The sequence below is a fragment of the Colossoma macropomum genome, unplaced genomic scaffold, assembly GCF_904425465.1.
Source record: "Colossoma macropomum unplaced genomic scaffold, Colossoma_macropomum, whole genome shotgun sequence".
Classification (NCBI taxonomy): domain Eukaryota; kingdom Metazoa; phylum Chordata; class Actinopteri; order Characiformes; family Serrasalmidae; genus Colossoma; species Colossoma macropomum.
This window is the reverse complement of record NW_023494799.1, coordinates 3,253,981-3,279,055: the sequence shown is the minus strand read 5'-3', so window position 1 is coordinate 3,279,055 and position 25,075 is coordinate 3,253,981. Positions and strand designations below refer to the sequence as shown.

Sequence of the window (25,075 nt, the reverse complement as noted above, 5' to 3'; positions counted from 1 at the left end):
CACCTTTTATAGGGAAATTGTACTTTACAATATGTTAGTGTAGTAGTAAATCAGTCACAGTGTGCGGGACCCTCAAAAAGCTTGGGATCACCATTTTCAATAATAACACCAGTTTGCAGATTCAGTTATAAAATGATTGCAGTCTGCTCCTCTGTTCAGTTTCAGAGCTTTCAGGTAACAATCAGTAGGACAGTAAGAAGCTGTAATTAAAAACCAATGAACGTTAGATGAGTCCAGAATGATTAATAGAACTGCAGAAGATTCTGTCATGACTGAGAAACCTGTAGAACATCAAGATTTAAGTTATAAAAATATTTTATTAAATTATTAAAAATTATATCCAGAATTGATCATATTTCAGAAGTGGAGATCAAATCACAAGACAGATAATTTGACAAAAAAATATAAGTATACAGTTTATTAGTCATCATAACTTCATAATTTTTTGTAATAGTCATCATTATTGTTTATGTCTTATCAAAATAGTGATTAAAACACAGAAAAATACCTTTTGGCAAATAGTTAGTAGACATTAAATCAACATTGTAGAAGTTACTGTACAAGAAATAACAAAAAAGTTAATATGGCAAATGATTCATATATATATATATATATATATATATATATATATATATATATATAAAACTAGAAACGCAGAATGGATGCGCATCTTAAATGGTTCCTACTTCCTGCTAGGTTGTTGCTATGGTATCCCAGGTGGTTGCCGTGGTGTATGCGTCAAAAATCTGGCAGAAAAATAAGAATAATAAAAAAGAAGAAGAATACAAAACAAAGAACGACAAAAACACCAATTAAAACATCTTTGATTTTTAAGGATGATCTTTAATTTTCTTAAGAGTTTACATTTCAACGTTATTATTAATAAATACAGAAAATAAATAATTGTTTTATGTATATAGCGCCTTTAACAAACTCAGGTTTGCTTTACAATAGACAAAAAATATCCTTTTCAAGTAAATATTCACAAGTTGTAACACCAAGTCCATACGAAGGCAGAAATGCTGGTTACAGTAAATACAGTAATGCAGTGTTCCATAACAGACTTGTATCATAAAAAAATGTCCCTCATTTTCCTTGATTTTTATTTTTTTTTAAAGGGCCCAAATCATGGAAAACCCTAAATTCTCACGTTCTTGAAATAAGAGTTTGGTGTAATATGTAAACACTGTTAAAGTTTCAAAACGGACCGGTCACTCGCCAGTCCGTCCAGTCTATATGTGGACACTAAGCTGCTTTTCTGACACATTTGCATATATCCGCCTTTTCAGGAGTGTTTTAGCCTGGACTGCTTTTAGAACAAGGCACAATACAGGACAGCCAGTCAGAACAGAGCTCATTTACATAAAGGCACAGCAACAAAAACGGGCTGTTTAATTTAAAGGCACAAACAGTGGTTGGAAAATAATTTTTAGTACATAAAACCACACAAATGTCATAAATGGACTTCTGGGCAGGAAATAAAATGTAAGGTATGGTCCCTTTAAAAAGGGAGGTATTTTGATATCCATTCCCTGACGGCAGTGACGCGCATGTAAACCCCGGGAAAGCTGCTCCGGCCGCAGCCGTGACCCCAGCTGGTCACTCCGGCTAAAAACCAGCGGCCTTGGGGCTGCCGGCACACTAGAGGACCCCCGGAGTCTCCCTGCAGGGGGAAAAACAGACACCTGCAGTCAGCCGTGTGTTTATCTGAGGCTGTGACATTTAAACAGGCCGGCTGGAAGCTTCAGTTACATCGGACTGAATTACATAATCGGCTTAACAGGCAGCGCGGCAGTGTTCGAGTAAAGAAAGGAGCACTTTTAAACAGATAAAGATCACTTAGTTAAGTACCTATGTGGGCGATTCGGGAGGGAAATGTGTGTGACTGCTGCTTTTTTCCATCTACACTGACCAGTTTCCAGTTTATTAGGTTCAACTACCTTGTACCTACAGTGCTGTGCCAAAATCACCCTTTCATTTATTTAATTTCCAGTCAAAACAGCCATAAAGTGCAAGTTATTCAACCAAAACAAAGCAAAAAACATACACCGATCAGACATAACATTATGACCACCTCCTTGTTTCTGCGCTCATTGTCCATTTTATCAGCTCCACTTACTATATAGGTGCACTTTGTAGTTCTACAGTTACAGACCACCCAAATAGTACCTGCTCTGTGAGGGTCCATGGGGGTCCTGACCACTGAAGAACAGGGTAAAAGAGGGCTAACAAAGTATGCAGAGAAACAGATGGACTACAGTCTGTAACTGTAGAACTACAAAGTGCACCTATATAGTAAGTGGAGCTGATAAAATGGACAATGAGTGTAGAAACAAGGAGGTGGTCATAATGTTATGCCTGATCGGTGTATTAAACAGAACATTACACAGAAGCCTCAATGACTAAATCTAATCTCAGATGTCTGAGTCTTCAGCGAGTCACTCTTCACCTTTATTCCAGCTTCCATTCTTTTTAGGAGACTCACTTTCAGTTCCTCAAAGAATCTGCAGACACACCTCCAAAGTTCAGTCTTAGAAGCTGGTTGATCATTTTCTGCAGTAATCAAACACATTCAGTGGTGTTGAGGTCTGGACTCTGGGGTGGTCAGTCCATCGTTCAGCTTCTTTGTTTGATGTGTCCGTCTCCTTTTCTCAGTGAGGTTCTTCTTGATCAGCTACACATCCTTTCAGACCCACAGCGCTGAGTCGTCTTCTCACAGTGGAAGGATGGACAGAAACACCTGTGGATGTTTTCAGATCTGAAGCAGCTTGATTTTCTCCTCTCTCTCAGAGATGAAAGCTTTAAGTGCTGTTTATCTGATGGGGGCAGTTTTGGGGTCTGCCAGCTCTTCCAGGTGGTTGTTAGGAAAAATTTTGAAAAATTTCTTGCTTAAATGGATCATCTATCTATTTGGCTCAGAAATATCTCCTTCAAACATTTTAGACATGCTCATGAAGGAGAAATGTGGGAGGCAGGTGAGATGAGTTTGGGTGGTAGTTTGTGTGAATGTTGGTGTCTCTTTGAAGGGGATTATAATGTTAGTAAGATCTTTGGAAGCAGCTTTTCTAGGGAGGACACAGCTGATAGAGGGTGGGTTTAAAATCTATTGGAAGGGTGGAAGAGATGACCCTTTTAACTGGAAATGAAATAAATGAAAGGGTGACTTTTGCACAGTACTGTCCATTCACTGGCCATTTTATCAGAAACACCCACCATTTAAGTGCACTTTGCAGATTCACAGTTACAGAACGTAGCCCATGTATTGCTGCACTATAAGAACGGGGTTTCTAATAAAGTGGCCAGTAAGTGTACACGATGACTAGAATTGAACATTTCTGAAGTCAAATGTATGAAAAAAATCAAAACCAATCAATAAATCAATGCTTAATCAATGTATTCTCACCAGACAGGTGTCTTTCCCACCCTCCATTGAGCCAGCACACATCATGTTGGCGGTCAGTCTCCTGCTGTAAGACTCCAGGCAATCTGACTGGTCAATTATACTGACCTGAGCTTTCTGCAGCAGGGTGGTTGGCTTACCTGGGTGGGAAAGATTTAGTGTAAAGAGACAAAAAATCATTTCTTGTTACAGTCTATACCTTTTAGGACCATTGGCAGAGCAGGATTAAGTTTAGATTTGTCTTAGTAGAGAAAAGGGGGCTCTTTAGTACAGTTTTATACTTGTGCTCAAGTATAAAGTACACTTAGCTCTCAACCACAAAGTTGAAAATCCCTTCAAGTGAAAACTTCTGAATTTTGATTCCAGAGTTTGCAACTTGTTATTGACCTCTCTTCACAACTGAGGAGGTTTCAGGAGCGACAGTAGGACAAAATGATAGACAATAGATCAAACAGATAGATCAGATACACCAAAATAGACCAGGCTAGCTAAGTAGCTAACCACAATGCCGTTTTAGGGCCACTGTTAATAAAATAAACATAGTAGACTTCGAGAAAAAAGTCGTACTATTTTGAAAAAAAAACGTCTTACTATTTCGAGAAAAAAATCGTAATATTTCGAGGAAAAAAGTCGTACTATTTTGAGAAAAAAGTCATACTATTTCGTATTCATATTCGTATCGATTCACCCATAAAGAAACACTCAGTCTCCCTGTCTCTCCTGCACATCAGCACCAGCCTGTTATTAGTATAAGAAACGGCTGAGCAGGAAACCGTGTTTATCTAGAATAAAGAGCCAGACGGACTCGGAGGAAACTGTCTGTCTGTGTTGTTGAAGGAGAATCTCAGGCAGGGTCGTCTACACGGCTATCGGGGGCTACAACTCCCCCCATTCAAAGAGGGCATGAAGTTTCACAGACAGTGAGAATGATGATCAAAATGATCCACAGAGAGACAGGAGTGAGTGGAGCTCCGGCGCCAGTACAGCAACCGAGACCCCAACACGTTATGGCAGCCCCCCTACAGTTAGCCCCCCTACAGTCAGCCCACTTTATCCACTTTATTCTCGAAACATTATGACTTTATTCTCAAAGTCTACTATTTTTATTTTTTATTAACAGTGGCCCTAAAACGCCGTTGTAGCTAACCCTGTTTCCAACCACAAAGGATTTGAACTGGCAGCTTTAGTCTTTAAGGGGAATTCCAGCGATTTCTCACCATTTCTACATAATTAAATGATCACGGTGTAAACAGAGTCATTCAGAGTGGTTTGGTGTGAAACTTACTGAGTCAGATTTGTTCACAGTGGTGGTGATAGGAACCAGACGTCCACCTCTAAAAGCTCCCTCACAGAAAGTTACTACATGAAATGGTTATGAATTCACTGCCTGATGTCTGAGACGCTGTTTTATGATAATTTTGAGAAGATTTTGGTCAAAAGCAGGTTTAAAAATACATTCATTGGAGATACATGCAAGCAAAATAGTCTCCAAAGAAAACTATTTTTAAAGATTTTCCACTATTTTCCCATCATCAACATTCCGTATAAACTCAGAAGACTCGTGTAGGTTCACTGGTGGTTTTGGATAGTAAATAAAATGTCTATATTTGTGTTGTAGTCATGGCGACCCCTGGTTCCTATCACCACCACTGTAAAGACATCTGAACCATTTCACACCAAACCACTCTGAATCTCTCTGTTTACATCTCACTCACTGAATTATGCAGAAATTTAGAAAAATCGGAGGAATTCCCCTTTAGGTATGGACACATTCGCTAAATGGTAACCCTTAAAGGTCCCAATAAATTATGTCACAATGTGCTTTCTGAACATTTCTGCTGTTCAGGGTACAATAAATACATCATGAAATATCAGTTCAAAATATCTGTCGAATTTAAGCATCTGTCCAATACAGTGCATCCCTAGTGATATATTTGCTGTACTTCCCAACCCCTACTCACCTTCCTCTCTTATTGCACCCCATCCCATGATGTAGCACTCTGAGTCCTGTAAGAAGCTGTGGCTCGAGGAGGGTAAACACACAGTCTGGATGGTGTATGAACTCGGAGCTGGGATGGAAAGCTCCACCAGAGCCACGTCAAAGTCCATAGTGCTGCTGTTGAAGTTAGGGTGCTGGATGACCCTCTGCACCGGGATGACCAGAGCACTTAATCCGGACCTGAGGACAGAGCCCAAACTCACCTTCCACCCACCAGAGTTTGGCTCTCTTTGGATAAAGCACAGTGTTTGAGTGTATACTGAGTCACCAGTAAATGTAAAGCTCAGAGGAATAGAAACGAATATAGAGAGTTTATATAAGTCTTAATGAAATTTGAGGTTCCTCAGGGATCCGTTCTGGGACCACTTATGTTCTTTACATTTTCCTTACCTCAGCTAGATAGTTCATCAACATAGTTAAGGGTTCTCCACTACTGAATTATCTATCAAAGTGAAGGAGAAATGTAAAGAACATAAATGGCCCCAGAATGGATCCCTGAAGAACCTCAAATTTCTTCAACATATGGTTAAAATTCATGTCTATTGCTGTAACTAAGCCAGAAAAAAATTTAACCCTGATGTGGACATGACTTTTATGTGCTACCAGAGAAACCAATTTGAGAGAAGAGACTATCAGTAGCGAAGCCATCCACACAATTTAGCAACTGGCAATTTACCCGTTTACTGTTTAAAATGTTGCCTATTGAGCTGAGCATTCTGTGAAACAACAAGGATATTTATAGTCCCATTACTTGTTAGCTCTGTTAGCCTTGTAGCTCTAGTACAAAACTGAATAAGCAAACTTCTCAAACTTCTCCAGGGCTGTTGGCTCTTTACCTGTTAAAGCAGTGCGCAGCTGTGAGGAGCCATTTGCAGTGTATTAGTGTGGCTCCACAGCGATGTGAGCGCTGGAACTGCAGGCTGCCCACCCACGGCCATTCCCCCCTGCGGGCAGTTTCACCTCCCACAATCCTCTGGCGGCCCACGGCCGGACGCTGCCCGCAGTCTACGGAGAGGACATTGGGCACATGTTCATTCTCTGGAGTGATGGTCTGGCCAAAAACACGTCTATGTACTGTGCTAAACTGATGGCTATAAGCTTCCATTACTTGTTAGCTACATTAGCTTTGTAGCTTCTCTGCAAAACTGAAGAAGCAAACTTCAGACACCAAACGTGTTGACTGATTACAGTCGGTGTGGGGAAAAGCCAGATCATCACTTTAAAGTTGGTCTGAATTGGGACTTTTTATGCAAAATAAAAGCATGAATTATTCAAAACAGTTTAAGCTTCATTTTGATGGTCAAGCTAACTCATGTAGCCACACAGGTCTCAATAGTAGTTGTTCAAAATAATATATAAGATCTATAACAACTCAAAATGGCTTTAATTTTTATATTTAATTATACAACAGTTAGATCCGGCCACGCAAGCTGATTGGTTGAGCAGCGTTCTAACTGTGCTGTTATTTCACCATAACATCACAATTTTTCCACAAACACTACATCACTCAACTGGCACGTTGTTGCCAAGCAACGACTCTGACAGCTGTAGGAGACGCTCAACCCATTTGAACGTTTTTACTTCTTACTTTGCCACAAACAGAAAATGGACACTTTTACGATCACATTTGACCGACAGCCGATTTGGTCAGACTCTGAAGATGAGACGACACTAAATTCCCAAACTGTCAGTTGGTCTGTGTGGAGCTGGAGAACGAACTGCCGGCTGAGCAGCGAGTGGGCGGAGTTCGATACTCTGATGTAGCAACGAGCTGCTTGTTAAGGAACTATAATTTGGTGAAGGAACTGCGAACATTAAAACATATTAAACGCCGCGTTCACGGCCCAGTTTATTAATTTATTACTTTATTTATTTAACTGTTGTATAAAAGCAATAGAACACTCGAGGAGTGTGTTATCGCCAGTAACATCACGGCTGTGATGATCTACGGCGACCAAATCACAGCCATGATGTAATTTTACGATAACACACTCCCTCTCGGGTTCTACTGCTTAAGTATATTCACATGCAAGTACTTTGGTACTTTTACCCAAGTAATGTTTTAAGTACAGACTTATGCTGGCTAGGCTGCTTGTATTAACCCTTTACATGAGTGCGCTCAGATGAAACCTTTTTAAACCTCTGTGCTTCGTAAGGAGGCGATTTAACGTTTTTTACCGACTGCACGTAACAGTAAACACCACAAGGAGATTTTAGAGAACAAGAAAGACCGAAACTGACTTAAAAGAATTAACGGAAAACTCTATTTTACACGTTCAGTTTGTGTTAATCTTTGTGCTGAGTGTGTAAAAACAGCCAGTACTAGATTTTCCTCATGCTTAAAAGTGATGGTTCTTCAAGGGTTCTTTAGTAAAGATAATGATTCTGTGCAGAACCATGAACATTCAAAGAACCCTTTGCATGATTAAAGGGTTCTTTGAATCATGAAAGGTTCTTCAGATTGATGGAGGGTGTGCTTTGAAAGGGGTCCTATATTGTAACAAGCCTGGCACCATGATAACAGAAGAACCCCTTTCAAAAAGGTCTTTTATAGAACCATCAACAGCACATTGTCCATCAAGCTGAAGAACCTTTCACGATGCAAAGAACCCTTTAATCATGCAAAGGGGTCTTTGGATGTTTACAGTTCTATATAGAACAATTTTCTTTACTAAAGAACCCTTGAAGATCCATCATTTTTAAGTGAGTAGAGAGGAGGTGTCCTTGATATTGATTGGTCAGCTATGATGCCGTACGGCCTTTTTGTGCCGCTCAGCGGAAACATAGAGCGTGTTTACATGCACTCAGTGATCTGATCATAATTGGATTTCTGCAGTTATCCGATTATTCAAATGGTCATGTAAACACCAAACTCTGATCTAGAAATCTGATAAAGAGGCTGGATTTTAGCTCAATAATCAGATTTCTCAGTGCATGTAAACTCTTACTCTGATTTCTTTCGGATTTCTCAGTCAAACACTTTCGGAGCGACGCTGAAACCAACTAATTTCTCGATGAAATGAAGGATTTAAATATTCTTCATCTTCTAGATGATGTATGTTCATATTTTCAGGTAAAGTGGTGCGACGTTAAAAAAAAAGCTGCGGCACATGAAGCTTGAATTTTACATTACGTTTACGTCACGTCTTCTTCTGTGAGTTTATTGGCTGGTTGTAAAGCAGAAATCTGATTACTGTCTGACTCACATAGACCTGGAGTTTCCCATTATCTGATTACCCAAGTGCATATAAATGCATTGATCAGATTACTGACAAAATCTGATTTTCTTTAGTTACCAGATTATTAAGTGCATATAAACACACTCACTGACGGCCTTAAACATCAAACACACTGATTGAAAGTGTGAAGTGCACCGCAGGCTAGAGGAGAGCCGGCTGTATTAACAATAATGAAAAAAGTGTGCTTGAAAAAGTGCCCCTAAAAGGTTAAAGTATATTCTCTTTTAAAATATCTATGTGTCATAAATAGCTGAATGAATATGACTCTGACCGCAGTTCTTCTCATCAGCCTCATTAGAGCAGTCAGTGATTTGGTCACACTCGGGGTTGATCTTGCTGATGCACTCTCCTGCTCCACAGCTGAAGTTTCCACTGCAGTTTACAGCTCCTGGAAAAGAAGATTTGCCATCTGTGTCTAAGCTGTGAAGCATAATTTAAAGTATTAAAATTATAGAGCAGCATAAACCATCAATTATGTCATTAGTGCACTGTGACATACTGTTATCTATAAACATGAACAAAACTCAGGCTAAAGATGCCTGTTACTGTTTATAGCAACATATTTTAGTCCATGTTTATAGATGATATATATTTATTTATATGACATAATCTAGGTGCACATGGTTTCAGGAAAGAATTGGTGGGGTGTAAGGGTTCTTGGGTTAAAATTCAATTTTTTGCCAAACTATTGCTTTAAATGACTTAGGAGGATTTATGTTCTTTACCAGGCTGGACAGAAGGCGGTGTGACGGCCTTGGTAAGAAGGGCCGTAGGCTTCGGAGTGCTGCGCACTATGGAGGCGCCGTGAACTCCACTGGGGTCTGTGTGGCTCAGGATCCAGTTGCGGAGTTTGGTGACACGTGAGTACACTCCAGGTTTGTTGATTTGGGCACAGCCCACCCCCCAGCTCACTATACCGGCCAAGAAGAAGCGTCCAGGCGCACCTTCACACACTAAAGGACCACCCGAGTCTCCCTGCAGTGTAGAATCACAGAGTTTATGAAGAACGGCACCGACATGACTGTTATTATATACAACATCCAACAATCTAAAATGCTATATATCTAACATATAGTATGTGTAATGTTCGCTGCAAACAACATATCGCTGTTGTCGGAAGAAAACCTCGTATCTCCATTTTTGTGATTTTTCAGTTTTTGACATAATTTGAAAATATATGTTGCCCTTTACATTGTGTGTGAATTTCATGAATAATGGACCAAAAGAAACGTCCCAAAATTACTTGGAAAGACGTCTGGTTCCATTGACTTCCATTGAAAGTAAAGTAGGTTTTTTCCTTCTCCTGTAAAGTTACTATTTTGGAGATACAAGGTTTTCTTCCGACAACAGTGATATGAAACACTGAATGGAAGGTATTATTTTAGCAAATGAATAATGTTTTTTTATTATTATTATTTTTATCAGTTGGAATTGAACAGTACTGGAATCTGGGAATGCTGTGGCCCCCTCAGCACCCCCACCTCCCATGTCCCCCACTATTAACAACTATTTTGGAAACAGTTTGTTTACACAGAACAGTGCCGATATAGCCCCATTCAGATGGGATTAGTTCTACACAAGGCGGTGGGTAATATAATTTTAAATGGCGTTTCTCTGTGATTTCAGTCCCACCTGAATGCGCCGTGTCAATCATTTTTACTGCGCATTTCCACAGCAGTAAAGATTCCGGTGCCTTTTACCTTCTATAAAACAAAGCTTAAGATAAACTCAGGTTATATTAATCCAGTGCGAATCGACATGTCAGTAAAAATATCGTCATTTTCTGTGGAGTTTCTTAAGTATGGAGGCTTGAAGAAGCGTTTACTTGTGCTCTCTCTGGCTGTAATCAAGTCAGTACATGCTGTCCTACCTAAAGTGTATAATTTATAATATCAAAAGTAAAAGAATTCTGAAAAATATTTGATTTTATACAGTGAAGTTGACTGTGAATTTCCAAGCTAATGATAATGCTAATGACACCCTGCATTCACTCAATACAGCAAGATAGATGGTTAGGATAAACAGAATAATGGCTAAATCAATTGTTTTGAGGTGTTTTGTGCTCTTTCTGGAGTGAAAGATGACTCGAGTAGCCGCTCCTATCTCTGTTATTTATACTGCGATTCTTATTCCGTGCGAAACGGTCATAAACATTACAGATGTGCTGTGCTCAAATTGCATCACTCAGCTCCCCATGGAAAACTAATCCCGTCCCAGTAGGGTTTATGACAAAGACCTCAGATACTCTGGCTGTGATTGGCTGAGAAGCGTGTCAAGCAATATTTTGTACACAGTTAATTATAAACAGTAGGCGTATTGGCTTTGACATCACAACAATTTGATTAGATTATGATTCTTTTGGAAAGTATTTGGTGCATCATGATATCTGAAATTTCACTATGCTTTGACTGAATGTAACTGAAGGAACTAACATAACATGATGACCACCTCCTTGTTTCTGTGCTCATTGTCCATTTTATCAGCTCCACTTACTATATAGGTGCACTTTGTAGTTCTACAGTTACAGACTGTAGTCCATCTGTTTCTCTGCATACTTTGTTAGCCCCCTTTTACCCTGTTCTTCAGTGGGCAGGACCCCCATGGACCCTCACAGAGCAGGTACTATTTGGGTGGTGGATCATTCTCAGCACTGCAGTAACCCTAATGTGGTGGTGGGGCGTTATTGTGTGTTGTGTATTGTCCAGTGCTGCTGGAGTTTTTAAACACTGTGTCCACTCACTGTCCACTCTATTAGACACTCCTACCTTGTCAGTCCACCTTGTAGATGTAAAGTCAGAGACGATAGCTCATCTGCTGCTGCACAGTTTGTGTTGGTCATCCTCTAGTCCTTCATCAGTGGTCACAGGACGCTGCCCACAGGACGCTGCTGGCTGGATATTTTTGCTTGGTGGACTATTCTCAGTCCAGCAGTGACACTGAGGTGTTTAAAAACTCCAGCAGCACTGCTGTGTCTGATCCGCTCAGACCAGCGCAACACATACTAACACACCACCACCACGTCAGTGTTACTGCAGTGCTGAGAATGATCCACCACCCAAATAGTACCTGCTCTGTGAGGGTCCATGGGGGTCCTGACCACTGAAGAACAGGGTAAAAGGGGGCTAACAAAGTATCAGAGAAACAGATGGACTACAGTCTGTAACTGTAGAACTACAAAGTGCACCTATATAGTAAGTGGAGCTAATAAAATGGACAATGAGCGTAGAAACAAGGAGGTGGTCATAATCAGCGTATATAGGAACAAAGGTGAGCATGATGTAACTGTTATGTGAACTCAGAATAATTTTAATATAACAATAATAAGAGTTTATAATAAACACATAGTTGAACTCTGACCTGGCAGGAGTCGACTCTGCCCTGCAGGAAGCCGGCGCACATCATATTATCGCTGACGGCTCCTCTGTAAACAGCTGATGAATTGCAGACATCAGAGTCAATGACCTTCACCACGGCCTTCTGGAGTGTGGGGGGCACCTCTCCTACCACACACAGACACACACAGGGACACTCTGTGATGATGCGTTGCTTTGGTAGTTCACTTTTCTAAAGCAAAACAATACTGGGCTGGTTTTCCAGACCCAGATTAAAGGGCATTTCCATAGATTTTTTAACATTTTTGCATAATTAAACAGTTAAGATGTAAACAGAGCGGTTCAGAGTGGTTTGGTGTGAAACGCTGTTCCAGAGAAACTTACCGAGTCAGAGTTGTTCACAGTGGTGGTGATAGGAACCAGACGTCCACCTCTAAAAGCTCCCTCACAGAAAGTTACTACATGAAATGGTTATGAATTCACTGCCTGATGTCTGAAACACTGTTTTATGATAATTTTGAAATAACATTTTAGCCTAAAAAGTATTTTTTTAAATCCCCTCATGGTGGAGAGGTGCATGTAGGGTGTTATGAGGCAAAATAGTCCCCAGAAAACACACTATTTCAGATTTTCCACTATTTTCCCATCATCAAGATTCCATATAAACTCAGAAGACTCGTGTAGGTTCACTGGTGGTTCTGGATAGTAAATAAAATGTCTATATTTGTGTTGTAGTCATGGCGACCCCTGGTTCCTATCACCACCACTGTAAAGACATCTGAACCATTTCACACCAAACCACTCTGAATCACTCTGTTTACATCTCAGTGATTGAATTATGCATTTTTTTTAAAAAATCCCCTTTAAATAACTCCTCATGTACACTCATCTGGACTCACGGCTGTCCTGACTGAGCGCCCCCCAGCCGGAGACGATGCAGTTTTGTCCTGGACTGAAGGTGTGTGAGTATGATGGGATGCAGACGGGCTGGATGTAGGAGCTGAACCTGAGGGGCTTCTCCAGTTCCAGCACTGTCACATCACTGTCCGTCGTCATGGGGTTATAATCCGGAGACACAGTCACGGATTTGATGTTCACTAAGGTGGCTCCGTTCTCTGCTCCGCTCACCAGGCTGGCACCCACCAGGGCCTTCCAGTCCTTGGGGTTTTTATTACTGCAGAACATAAACAATGAGACAATATACACCGATCAGGCTTAACATTATGACCACCTCCTCGTTTCTACGCTCATTGTCCATTTTATCAGCTCCACTTACTATATAGGTGCACTTTGTAGTTCTACAGTTACAGACTGTAGTCCATCTGTTTCTCTGATACTTTGTTAGCCCCCTTTTACCCTGTTCTACAGTGGTCAGGACCCTCACGGACCCTCACAGAGCAGGTACTATTTGGGTGGTGGATCATTCTCAGCACTGCAGTAACACTGATTTGGTGGTGGTGTGTTAGTGTGTGTTGTGCTGGTGCGAGTGGATCAGACAAAGCAGTGCTGCTGGAGTTTTTAAACACCTCAGTGTCTCTGCTGGACTGAGAATAGTCCACCAACCAAAAATATCCAGCCAACAGTGTCCTGTGGGCAGCGTCCTGTGACCACTGATGAAGGAGTAGAGGATGACCAACACAAACTGTGCAGCAGCAGATGAGCTATCGTCTCTGACTTTACATCTACAAGGTGGACTGACAAGGTAGGAGTGTCTAATAGAGTGGTCAGTGAGTGGACACAGTGTTTAAAAACTCCAGCAGCACTGCTGTGTCTGATCCACTCAGACCAGCACAACACACACTAACACACCACCACATCAGTGTTACTGCAGTGCTGAGAATGATCCACCACCCAAATAGTACCTGCTCTGTGAGGGTCCATGGGGGTCCTGCCCACTGAAGAACAGGGTAAAAGGGGGCTAACAAAGTATGCAGAGAAACAGATGGACTACAGTCTGTAACTGTAGAACTACAAAGTGCACCTATATAGTAAGTGGAGCTGATAAAATGGACAATGAGCGCAGAAACAAGGAGGTGGTCATAATGTTATGCCTGGTTGGTGTAACTTCGTTCAGGCATTTTAAATGAGACAGTTTTACACACTGATACCATAAAAACGATTGTGTAAACATCCTTCTCTATAGATCCAAACCATAAGACTTATTATTCACTACATGGAAAGTTAACTAGAATGGCTTTAAAGTTTTAGAGGTTAAAACAATACCAGATCTCACCAATGCATGAACGCATAATGCTATAAAGTGATTTGTGCTGACCTCTCGAAGCAGTGGGCAGCGCTCACGATCCAGCGGCTGCTGACGATGGAGGCACCGCAGGTGTGCCGGCCGCGCAGTTTTAGACTCACCTGCCAGGGGAACTCACCATGACGAGCGTTTTCACCCCCGACCACCCGACTCTCCATCGCTGGCCGCTGCCCACAGGCTGCCCACAAACAGGAGAGGGAGAACAGGGTTAAAATCAGGACTGGATTAGGGGTCACAAAATTTTAAAGGCTAATATTCAATTTCAAACTTCTGAACTGTCACATCATTTATATTACACTCTTAGAAAAGAGGGTTAATAAAGAAAATGGTTCTTTACACTGTTGGAAATAAAGGTTCTGTTAAGGTACATTTTTCATCCATCAAGGTACAAACAGTGTAAATGTTCCCTCAAAGGTACAACAGTGGTTTTAAGGTCTGATTGTGAACCTTAAATAAGTTTTTCCAGGTGAAAAGTTCGTATTTGTACCTTTTCATAACCGAATGTTTTAAAACAGAACAGTAAAATAAAAGCCTGGAGACGAGACGGGGTGTGTGGAGTCAGTACAGCTTAGAACATATCATTTCAGTGGATTATGGTTCAGTTATGTTCCCTGACTAAAGGTACTGAGATGGACCCTTGAGGGTTCCACCCCAGTGACGAGAGGGGCACTGACCCAGTGACAGTTTAGAACCTTTGTTTCTGAGAGTGTATAGAACCACAAACACCCAAAGAACCCTTCACATGATTAAAGGATTCTTTGCATCATGAAACGTTCTTCAATTTCTTGGAGAATGTACTTTAGATGGTTCTACATAGAGCTGTTTTGAAAAGGGTTCTATATAGCACCAAAAATGGTTCCACTATTGCTACAAGCCAAAGAACCCCCTTTTTTGTTTCTTTTTAAGGGGTTAAAGGGCCCATATCCCACGTTTACATACAACATTCAACACTTTCTATGTAAAAAGTGATGAAAGTTTGGTTTTCCATGATATAAACCCTTTAAAGCAATGGTTCACCAATGAACGCTTACAGTCCACCAATCAGCATGGTGCTAACTGCACGCCTCATCAATACATAGTTTGAGACAAGTGGGGGTCTCTAATAGACTTGATTAAGAGGTTTATGATGCTGTATGACACACCGTTAACTATAAAAGTGAACAAAAATGTTTCCTATATATTTTTTGCAGTGCCCTGCGATGGACTGGTGACCTGTCCAGGGTGTATCCTGCCTTCCACCCAATGACAGCTGGAATAGGCTCCAGCACCCCACCGTGACCCAGAAGGATAAGCGGTTTAGATGATGTATGTATATGTAAGTATTTCTTGCAGTCTGAATTTTGCCCATATTTTTGTCCACAAATAAAAATAGGTATGAAAGAGGAAAGCTTACAGCAGTACACCTCGTCTGAACCGTCAGCGCAGTCCGAGATGAAGTCACACTCTGGGTTGGGTTTAGTGACACACTCTCCACTGACACAGGTGTACGTGTTGGCAGGACATTTACCTGAAATCCAGAGTGTAGTGATTATTATAGTGGCCTTTATTATAGCATAGTGACCTTTAATATAGTAATTACATAATAAAAGACTGTCAGGTTTAGTGTGGCAGTTTATTTTTTACTTTTGTCTGCTTCAATTGTGTAGAACGACTTTCCGCTGGCTCCTGTAGACAGAAAACAGCAGTTCAGTTCAATTCATTTCACATCAATTCCTTCATTCCTCTTTATTTATTTATTTATTTTTATGCATTTCAGTCATTGCTAGTTCACACCTAATAAAGATGGCTCTGCAAGGGTTCTTTAGTAAAGGAAATGGTTCTGCTTAGCACCCTAAGTTCAATATAGAACCATTGCCATGCTTAATAGTTCTTTGCATGGTGAAATTGTTCTTCAGATCGATGGAGAATGAGTTGTATATGGCTCTCTATAGCACCAAAAGGGGTTCTGCTATTGTTACGGTGTCAAATGTAACAATAGAAGAACCCTGTTTGGTGCTACATAGAACCATTTATAAAAAGGTACTATATAGAACCATATACAAGACATTCTCCATCAGTCTGAAGAACCAATTTGCCATGTAAAGAACCATTTAGGTATGAAATGGTTCTATATACACCCTTAAAAATGGGTTCTTCAAGACTTCTTGGTAACACTTTCTATGAATGTCACATTTGTAAGCATCTATAAACACATTTATAACATGTTATAATGCATTCATATGGCATTATAAACATGATTATAAACATTTATAAAAATGAATTACACTTTATAGCCATGTTTATAATACATTATGAATTAATATAATGTTAATATAATGCATTATAAATAGTGTTAATAACATGTTATACTGTCAGTGCCAAAGAAGTCAGTCCCAGCCTGGTGAGCGTAAAGTAAAGACAAATACCAAGCTAACGGTGGTGAACATTACCTTTCCCACATTGGGTAAAACACTGATGCAGCTCTAGTTTAAACTCTGACATTTGAAGCCTGTAATGTGCTTTATTGTGAATGTTTTAGTGTTTCAGTAAATCCTTCAGTAAATACTTCAACTTGAAGCCTCACTCTTAACACTAGAGGAGGCTTTAGTACAGTACACTTCACTTTACTTAGAGTGGACAAATACAACTTATGAGCTCTTATCATTTGTTATGATCAGTACTTATAATGTATTATGTTAACAAGTCATAATGCATAATAAGCATGGCTATAACGTGTAATGCATTTTTATAAATATTTATAGCCATGTTTATAATGTCTTATGAATGCATTATAATGGAGGATGTGTTGTATATGGTTCTATATAGCACCAAAAAGGGTTCTGCTATTGTTACGATGTCAAGGTTCTAACAATAGAAGAAACCTTTTCGGTGCTATATAGAACCCTTTTCAAAAAGCGTCTATATAGAACCATAACATCACATTCTCCATCAATATGAACAGCGATTTCACCATGCAAGGAGACATTTAAGCATGAAAACAGAACCATTTCCTTTACCTTGAAGAACCATCTTTTTTAAGTGTGGGTCTCCCTCAATCACACGCTGCTACTAAGCTGCACACTTAAAAGAGATGGTTCTTCAAGGGTTCTTTAGTATGCAAAGAACCCTTTGAATGATTAAAAGGTTCTTTGCATCATGATAGGGTTCTTTGCTGTCTATGGTTCTATATACAACCGTTTTGAAAAGAGTTCTATATAGCACCAAAAAGCGTTCTTTTATTGTTATAAGCTTGATATCGTAACAATAGAACAACGCTTTTTGGTGCTATATAGAACCATTCTCAAAATGGTACTATGTAGAACCATGCACAGTAGTTTCCATCAATCTTAAGAAAAACTGCATTATGCAAAAAACCCTTAATCATGCAAAGGATTCTTGGAGTGTTCGTGGTTCTATATAGAACCATTTTCCTTACTAAAGAACCCTTGAAGAACCATCTCTTTTAAGAGAGAGGTTGAAGGACTGCACATGCTTCCTTCCTGAAGCTCCACCACATATTTTCCAACTGAACTAACGTCAGTGGAGCCCAGTGAGGAGAGGCCCTCTAAGACAGCTGCTTTGTTCTAAATCAGCCACAGCAGATGGTGATCATACCCAGAAGAACGATGCTACTGATCTCTCCAAACTCTGGAACGGTCAGAGGTTTCTGGCTGATTAAGGCCGTCAGCCCGTAGCGGAGCTGCTCCTGGATGAAGCTGTCCGAGTATTGCAGGAGCTTGGACACTCTGAAGACCAAATGAAAGGTAGCCATCACAGTTCCATTAATGTTCCTGAAACAAAAAGCCACACAAAACCACAGAAAATTAATTTTTTAAGTCGCTTTGATATGAAATCGACATACACATTCAAAAAAGACGGTTCTTCAAGGGTTCTTTAGTAAAGGAAATGGTCCTCTATATAACCATGAGTTCTATATAGAACGATTTGCATGCTTAAGTGATTCTTTGCATGGTGAAATGGTTCTTCAGATTGATGGAGAATGTGCTGTATATGGTTCTATACAGCACCAGAAAGGGTTCTTTCATTGTTACAGGGTTGACGCTGTAACCCTTTTTGGTGCTATATAGAACCATTTTCAAAAATATACAACACATCCTCACAATCAGAAGAACCATGTCACCATGCAATGAACCAATTAAGCTTGAACGTTTCTATATAGAACTCATGGATCTAAATAGAACCACTGCCTTTACTAAAGAACCCTTGAAGAACCATCTTTTTTAAATGTGTACTGTTATGCATAAAAATGAACCAAAGTATGTCAAATGGCTATAAACAGCAGCACCAGCCACATTTTTGAATGTGGCTGAATTTTGGCCATACTTTGTGCTGGACACTAAACATTTAGGGCGAAGAGAAAATATCATACTAAGGGCATCTTTTCCAGACACACAGAGCCGCAACATCATTCAAAAAGACAGCACTTTTCCATTGGGCATCGGTCCAGTACTGACCGCGTCAGTTTTATGGTTTTTGGTACCTGCTCAAGATTGGTACCAACAGGACCTAATGTACCTTAAAAGGGTTCTCCTCTGCGTTTGCTAACACTTGCTGAAACTAACACTGTGTTTACTTGCACTTAATAATCTGATAACTGCAGAAAATCAGATTTTGTCAGAAATCTGTTCAACGCATTTACATGGTCTTAGGTAATCAGATAATGGGAAACTCCAGGTCGACATGAGTCAGGCAGTAATCAGCCAATAAACTCATAGAATGTGATATAAATGTAACGTAAAACTTTTGGCCACGGCTTTTGTTAAAACATTTAGTCTCTTTGCTGGAAAATATGAATATGTGTCATTTAGAAGATGAAGAATATTTACATCCTTAATTTCTTTGAGCATGTAGTCGGGTTGAGCTTTGCTCCAAAAGTGTTGCGTTGTGTCTGGCGGGTGGTGTGTTAAACGCTGCTCGCTGTTTCTGGGTCGGCCCAGATAGCGAGCATATATCGGTCCACTGGCTTGATAAGGTTGGCACCCCGCTGACTGTTTGCCACTGCTGGTCCACCCTCGGACCACCCAGATTACTGTCCTGCATACAAGATCTCCCCAAATAGATTTTAAATGCACAGAGACTTTTATTTTGGAAAGTAGACTAAGACGAATATTACAAACAACCGAGAGAAAAAGAAATAATGACTAGGCCTGATATAAAATGGTTTTATAGAAAATGTTGTTGCTGACTCTGTGGTAGAATATAATTATTTACTAAACTAATTTAGTATAACTAAAGAAACGAAAGAAGGAAAAATCAGTAAATTGGACTGCGGGTGGAAAATAAGCAATGATAGTTGAATTTTGTCTATTACTCTGCTTAAACACCGGTGGGCCGCCTGGAAAATGCTGAGCAAAACACCAGTGGACCACCAGCTTCGCCATCAGCAGGCCAACAGTGGCCCGCTATCCTCTTGCTATCAGGGGGGTGTGTTTTTTCGCACATGTGCAGACTAAGAGACATGAAAGGAATCAGAGTGAGGGTTTACATGCACTAAAAACCCCACTAATGAGCTAAAATTCAGCCTCTTTATCAGATTTCTTCATGGGATTTCTAGGCCTTAATCCGATGTTAGAAATCAGACATGACCACTTAAATCAAATCAAATAACTGCTGAAGAGGTGAGGTCACCTAAGCACTACCTCACCAAAAAGTGAACCAGAATGTTAACTAGAACGGTATGTTGGTGCGTCGATCATTTTTAGAATTTTTAGAATTATTCCTTTGTAAAAACTGCTAAGTTGACATGGGCCAGTTTGAGAGCTAAAGCTGTTAGCGTTCATGCTAGCCTACAAAATGAGCAGCTCTGCTCATGCTTTGATGCTTGACAGAAAAAAGAACCTCTGCCTGATTCTACACATGATTCTGGGTATGATTTGATATAATAAGAGAAATAGAAAGTGGCAGCTCTGACATGCAGTGAGGTAGGATGCTAATGCTAACACTAGCATTTATGCTAGCCTCCACAGAACGAGTGTTCTACTCATGATTTTACTCTTTACAGAGAAAAACAGAAACTTTGCTAGGTCCTACACACAACGCTACGGAGTGGTAAACAAGCACAAGTGGTAAAAACCGTGGTGAAAAGAAAAATGTTAATGACGTTGCGTTTCCTCGCAAAGGTTTCGCATTACAATGCAAAAGGTTTACATTCACTTGCAAAAGCTGTGCTTTGCTTAAGCTCAGAGACGGAGCAGCTCACTGAACTTTACATTGATCTTGTATTGAAATATAAAGACATAGTGTCGCTTCTCAAAATCAAACATGATTATAATATTATTGAGCACAAACTGAAACTGAGATTGAGTTTCCTCGTACAGTAAAAGCTGCATTTACAGAGACCTGCAGAGAACAACAGCTGAATAAACTCAGCACAGACTGGCCAAACTGGGGAAACAGCTTTTAACGTTAGCTATGCTGTAAACGGAGCTCTAATGGAGGCGGTGTCGTTGGCCATCTCTGGTCCTACATTTGCTTGCTGTCTGACGAGCATATATTTTGCAAGGGAACGCATTTTATTTGCGAGAGAATGCAAAACATTTGCAGGGAACGCAATGTTATTAACTTTTAACCACGGCCCCTTGGCAGCTCCGTACAAAGCTGTGTGACTGTAGAAATGTTTGTGAGTATGTGAGCGCAGTATGTCATTTCAAGTCAGCCAAAATGTTACGCTAGCAAGATAATTAACCAAATTAGGCGCTTTAGAGTGATATAAAATACCCAAAACGAAAATGACATCGTTAGTCGTGGTTATTATTTGTTCCTGCTTATGTAAAAACTTTAGGTTCAGTTGGTTCCCATTTGGATCAGTTCTTGTTTTTGAATGTGCAGTGGAAAAACACACGAAGTAAATAATAATATTTCCATAAAAAAGTGTAAAATCTTATTGTTTTCTTACACAGCTTTTCTCATATAGCACAGAACTCCTTCAGCAGTCTGTCAGTGTAGAGGGAGAACTCAAACTTTCCTCTTTCTTCACCAGAACGTACAATGAAATGCTGTTAATCTCCTCAGAAATCAGTGAACCTTCATTAATATGATACTGAGATCTGCTCTATTTCTATGAGACCGTCTTAAGAAAGACATTTTTCCTCCGCTAAAGGAAAATTCAAGGCTTAAACTCATGAAATAGGGATCTGCATTAGTGGGGGTGAGGGTCATTTCTTTTTGTTTGATTTTTTGATAGCAGCCCAATTTTACTATATTATCCATTAGGGATGGGAATCTCTAGGTACCTCACGATTCGATTTGATTACAATTCAGAGGCTGCAATGCAATTATAAAACGATTATCAATGCATCTTTTTTCTATATAGCATTTATATTTTCTCACTGTTTGAGCTCAAGTTTCAAGTTAAAGTTTCAAGTTTATTTGTCATTTGCATAACATGACATTTATGCATTGAAATGCTTGTGGTGAGGCTCAGCTAATCACTACAGAAAGTAAATAAGTAAAAATAAAAATACAAGAAAAAACAACTGAAATATATTAAATATACACAAAATATACACAGAATATATACAGAATATAGAGACAACATACATTTTAAAGTTTCACACACTAAAAAGTGGCGAAGCTGAAGTTGCTTCTCTTTCGAATTCTCCCGTTCCACCTTAAAGGGTGCCGCATTTACATTCGGCGCCTCAGTTAGAATTTAAGGTGGAACGGGTAAATTCGAACCAGAAGCTGGAGAATAAGAAGCGACTTCAGCCTCGTAAAACAGTCAAACACTGAGAGACGTTTAACTGATCTACTTCTGAGGAAAAGTTTTCTGGCGGAGATGGGAGGAAAGCAGCTAAAGCTAAAGCTTAAAGCAGAGCGGAGTGAATCTGCGCTCTCGTTTATATTGTTTAGTCTATACTAGGACATCAGCACACACTGAGACATACTGGACATTAAATGTTGTGGCTCCCAAGCTGGTTTGATTTTTGTTGAAAGGACAAAATGGCTCTTCTTATCATTTGTGTTGTGACTCCTGACCTAACCTGGCTTTAATGCAGAGGGATCCGGTCGGATTTCTCACTCGTCCAGTGGTGTTTCTGTTATGTGCTGCCACAGACTGTCTGGGCGCTGCACTTCCGCGCTTCCAAGTTCCGCCTTTTACGTTCCGTCAACATTACGTTATAAATTAAATATTTAGAAAATCGATTTTTGACATTTATGAATCGATTCAGAATCGTTCACGTCCGCATCGCGATGCATCTAAGAATCGATTTTTTTCCCGCACCCCTGTTATCTATACTTACCCATATGCTACGATCTGGCAGGCTACAAAATGGTGCGCAATCGATGAAGCAACAAAGACACTTTGGATCTGTGGGAAAAAAGTAAAAAGAAATATATTATGAAATGTATGTATAACTGATAACTGATGGTGCTTCAAGGGTTCTTTAGTAAAGAAAATGGTTCTATGTAGAACAATGAATACTGAAAGAACCCTTTGCATCATTAAAGAGTTCTTTGCATTATGAAAGGGTTCTTCAGATTGTGCCTGAATGTGCTGTAGACGGTTCTGTACAGAATTATTTTGAAAAAGGTTCTATATAGCACCCACTTATGTATAGAACCATCTACAGCATATTCTCTATCAGACTGAAAAACACTTTCATGATGCAAAGAACCCTTTAATGATGCAAAGGGTTCTTTCAGTGTTCATTGTTCTATATAGAACCATTTTCTTTACTAAAGAACCCTTGAAGCACCGTCTTTCTTAAGCGTGTATGAAAATGTGTTCCTGTCCGCTGATCTGTTCTTACCTTTGTTTTTAAGGTGGCTGTGAGTATTAAAGAAAAGGCTGAGGTTTCATCCTGAAGGTCAGCATTATATTTTAGCCCTTTTAACTCCACTGTCTCCATGAAATAATGCTCCTCCTGCACCAAGTAGGCTAAAAAAATAAGCGTTTTTAATAAACATGAACAAAAGTGATAGTCTTGTTACCTCAAAATAAATTTTTAAATGACATCTTCTGTCTTTTTTGTGTCTCATATGTTGTTGCAGTAACACTTTCTATGAATGTTACCTTTGTAAGCATCTATAAACACACATAACATGTTATAATGTATTCATAAGGCATTATAAACATGGTTATAAATATTTATAAAAAAGAATTACACTTTATAGCCATGTTTATTACACATTATGAATTGTTAATATAATGCATTATAAGTAGTGTTGATAACATGTTATACTGTCAGTGCCAAAGAAGTCAGTCCCAGCTTGGAGAGCGTAAAGTAAAGACAAATACCAAGCTAACGGTGGTGAACATTACCTTTCCCACATTGGGTAAAACACTGATGGCAGCTCTAGTTTAAACTCTGTCATTTGAAGCCTGTAATGTGCTTTACTGTGAATGTTTTAGTGTTTCAGTAAATTCATCAGTAAATACTTCAACTTGAAGCCTCACTCTGAACACTGGAGGAGGCTTTAGTACAGTACGCTTCACTTTACTTAGAGCGGACTAATACAACTTATGAGCTCTTATAATTTGTTATGATCAGTACTGGTAATGTATTATGTTAACAGTTCATAATGCATAATAAACATGGCTATAATGTATAATACATTTTTATAAATATTTATAGCTATGTTTATAATGTCTTATGAATGCATTATAACATGTTATGAATGTGTTTATAGATGCTTACAAAGGTGACATTCATAGAAAGTGTTACCATTGTTTCTTTCAATTTTTGCTCAAGGAAATTACCTTGCAACTCCCCTTCAGGTTTTTTTTAAACTTTCACAACACATTCTGATTTTTATTCATGAAATGTTTCTTTTTAGAGGTACATCAAACAACAAACAGACAAAAAACAAACAAAAATTATTAAACAACACCAATGCATTGTATCAAAGGTTTAGAATGTTTTCTTTAATATTAAAACAGTTTGTTAGAAAATGATTCTAATATGATGTTTGTACTCCAGAACATTAAAGCCTATAGAAGGCCATTACCGCATCAAGACATTATGCTTAATTCTGCATGCACCGATTATGAATTTTTATGGCTGATTCCAATTTCTTTACAGTTAAATTAACATGAATAGATAACCATGATATATACCATTTGATAGCTTCTCTATGTGACCTCTTAAGATGCACACAGCACTGCTTCCAAACATTTTTAGTACTGTATACAAAAATATTAACAAATATTAATGTCCTACTTGAAGCTCTATGTAATTTGTATGATGGTATCTGATGTATTACTCACCAATGAAGACGCCCACAAACACACCGATAATGAGAAACAGCAAGACAGCGGCCAGTGTGAAGCATCTGCACGCAAATAAGGACTGAGCGAGTGCAGAATCAGCCTGAGGCGACGTGTCCAGCTGCTTCTTCATTTCTAAAGTGGTCAATCAGAACATATACGCCGTGGACCTCTGAAATCTGCAACACAAGCACATCCAGAGTGCCTCGATCTTCAGCCGGACTTGAATTACTCAAAAATTAAGTTTCAAAATGTCAATGCCTCCTCAGTCCACACAGTCCATATACACCGATCAGGCTTAACATCATGACCACCTCCTTGTTTCTGTGCTCATTGTCCATTTGATCAGCTCCACTTACTATATAGGTGCACTTTGTAGTTCTACAGTTACAGACTGTAGTCCATCTGTTTCTCTGCATACTTTGTTACCCCTTTTACCCTGTTCTTCAGTGGTCAGGACCCTCATGGACCCTCACAGAGCAGGTACTATTTGGGTGGTGGATCAGTCTCAGCACTGCAGTGACACTGACGTGGTGGTGGTGTGTTAGTGTGTGCTGTGCTGGTACGAGTGGATCAGACACAGCGGTGCTGCTGGAGTTTTTAAACACTGTGTCCACTCACTGTCCACTCTA

The 25,075-nt window shown here is 39.7% G+C and overlaps 1 protein-coding gene across 1 annotated transcript; it reads right to left on the bottom strand.

Annotated features, from left to right (window-relative positions):
• Nucleotides 1-1,501: 1,501 nt before the first annotated feature.
• tmprss9 (transmembrane serine protease 9) lies at nt 1,502-24,712 on the bottom strand. Its single transcript, XM_036586691.1, has 15 exons — nt 24,444-24,712; nt 22,987-23,114; nt 22,477-22,544; nt 17,828-18,003; nt 15,857-15,898; nt 15,627-15,740; nt 14,246-14,411; nt 12,870-13,144; nt 11,996-12,138; nt 9,364-9,613; nt 8,910-9,053; nt 6,236-6,404; nt 5,362-5,627; nt 3,404-3,540; nt 1,502-1,663 (listed from the first exon to the last, which is right to left on the bottom strand). Exons 1-15 carry the CDS (start codon nt 24,574-24,576, stop codon nt 1,502-1,504), a joined length of 2,373 nt encoding a protein of 790 aa, XP_036442584.1. The 5' UTR covers nt 24,577-24,712.
• Nucleotides 24,713-25,075: the final 363 nt, after the last annotated feature.

What these genes read in the sequence shown, in the direction of transcription:
- tmprss9 (XM_036586691.1), bottom strand. Translation starts at nt 24,576, where the DNA reads ATGAAGAAGCAGCTGGACACGTCGCCTCAGGCTGATTCTGCACTCGCT. An exon ending in CACAATTGAAGCAGACAAAA is followed by an intron (nt 15,741 to 15,856) that starts GTAAAAAATAAA and finishes TCTGGATTTCAG; the next exon opens with GTAAATGTCCTGCCAACACG. An exon ending in TTCAGACGAGGTGTACTGCT is followed by an intron (nt 14,412 to 15,626) that starts GTAAGCTTTCCT and finishes GTTTGTGGGCAG; the next exon opens with CCTGTGGGCAGCGGCCAGCG.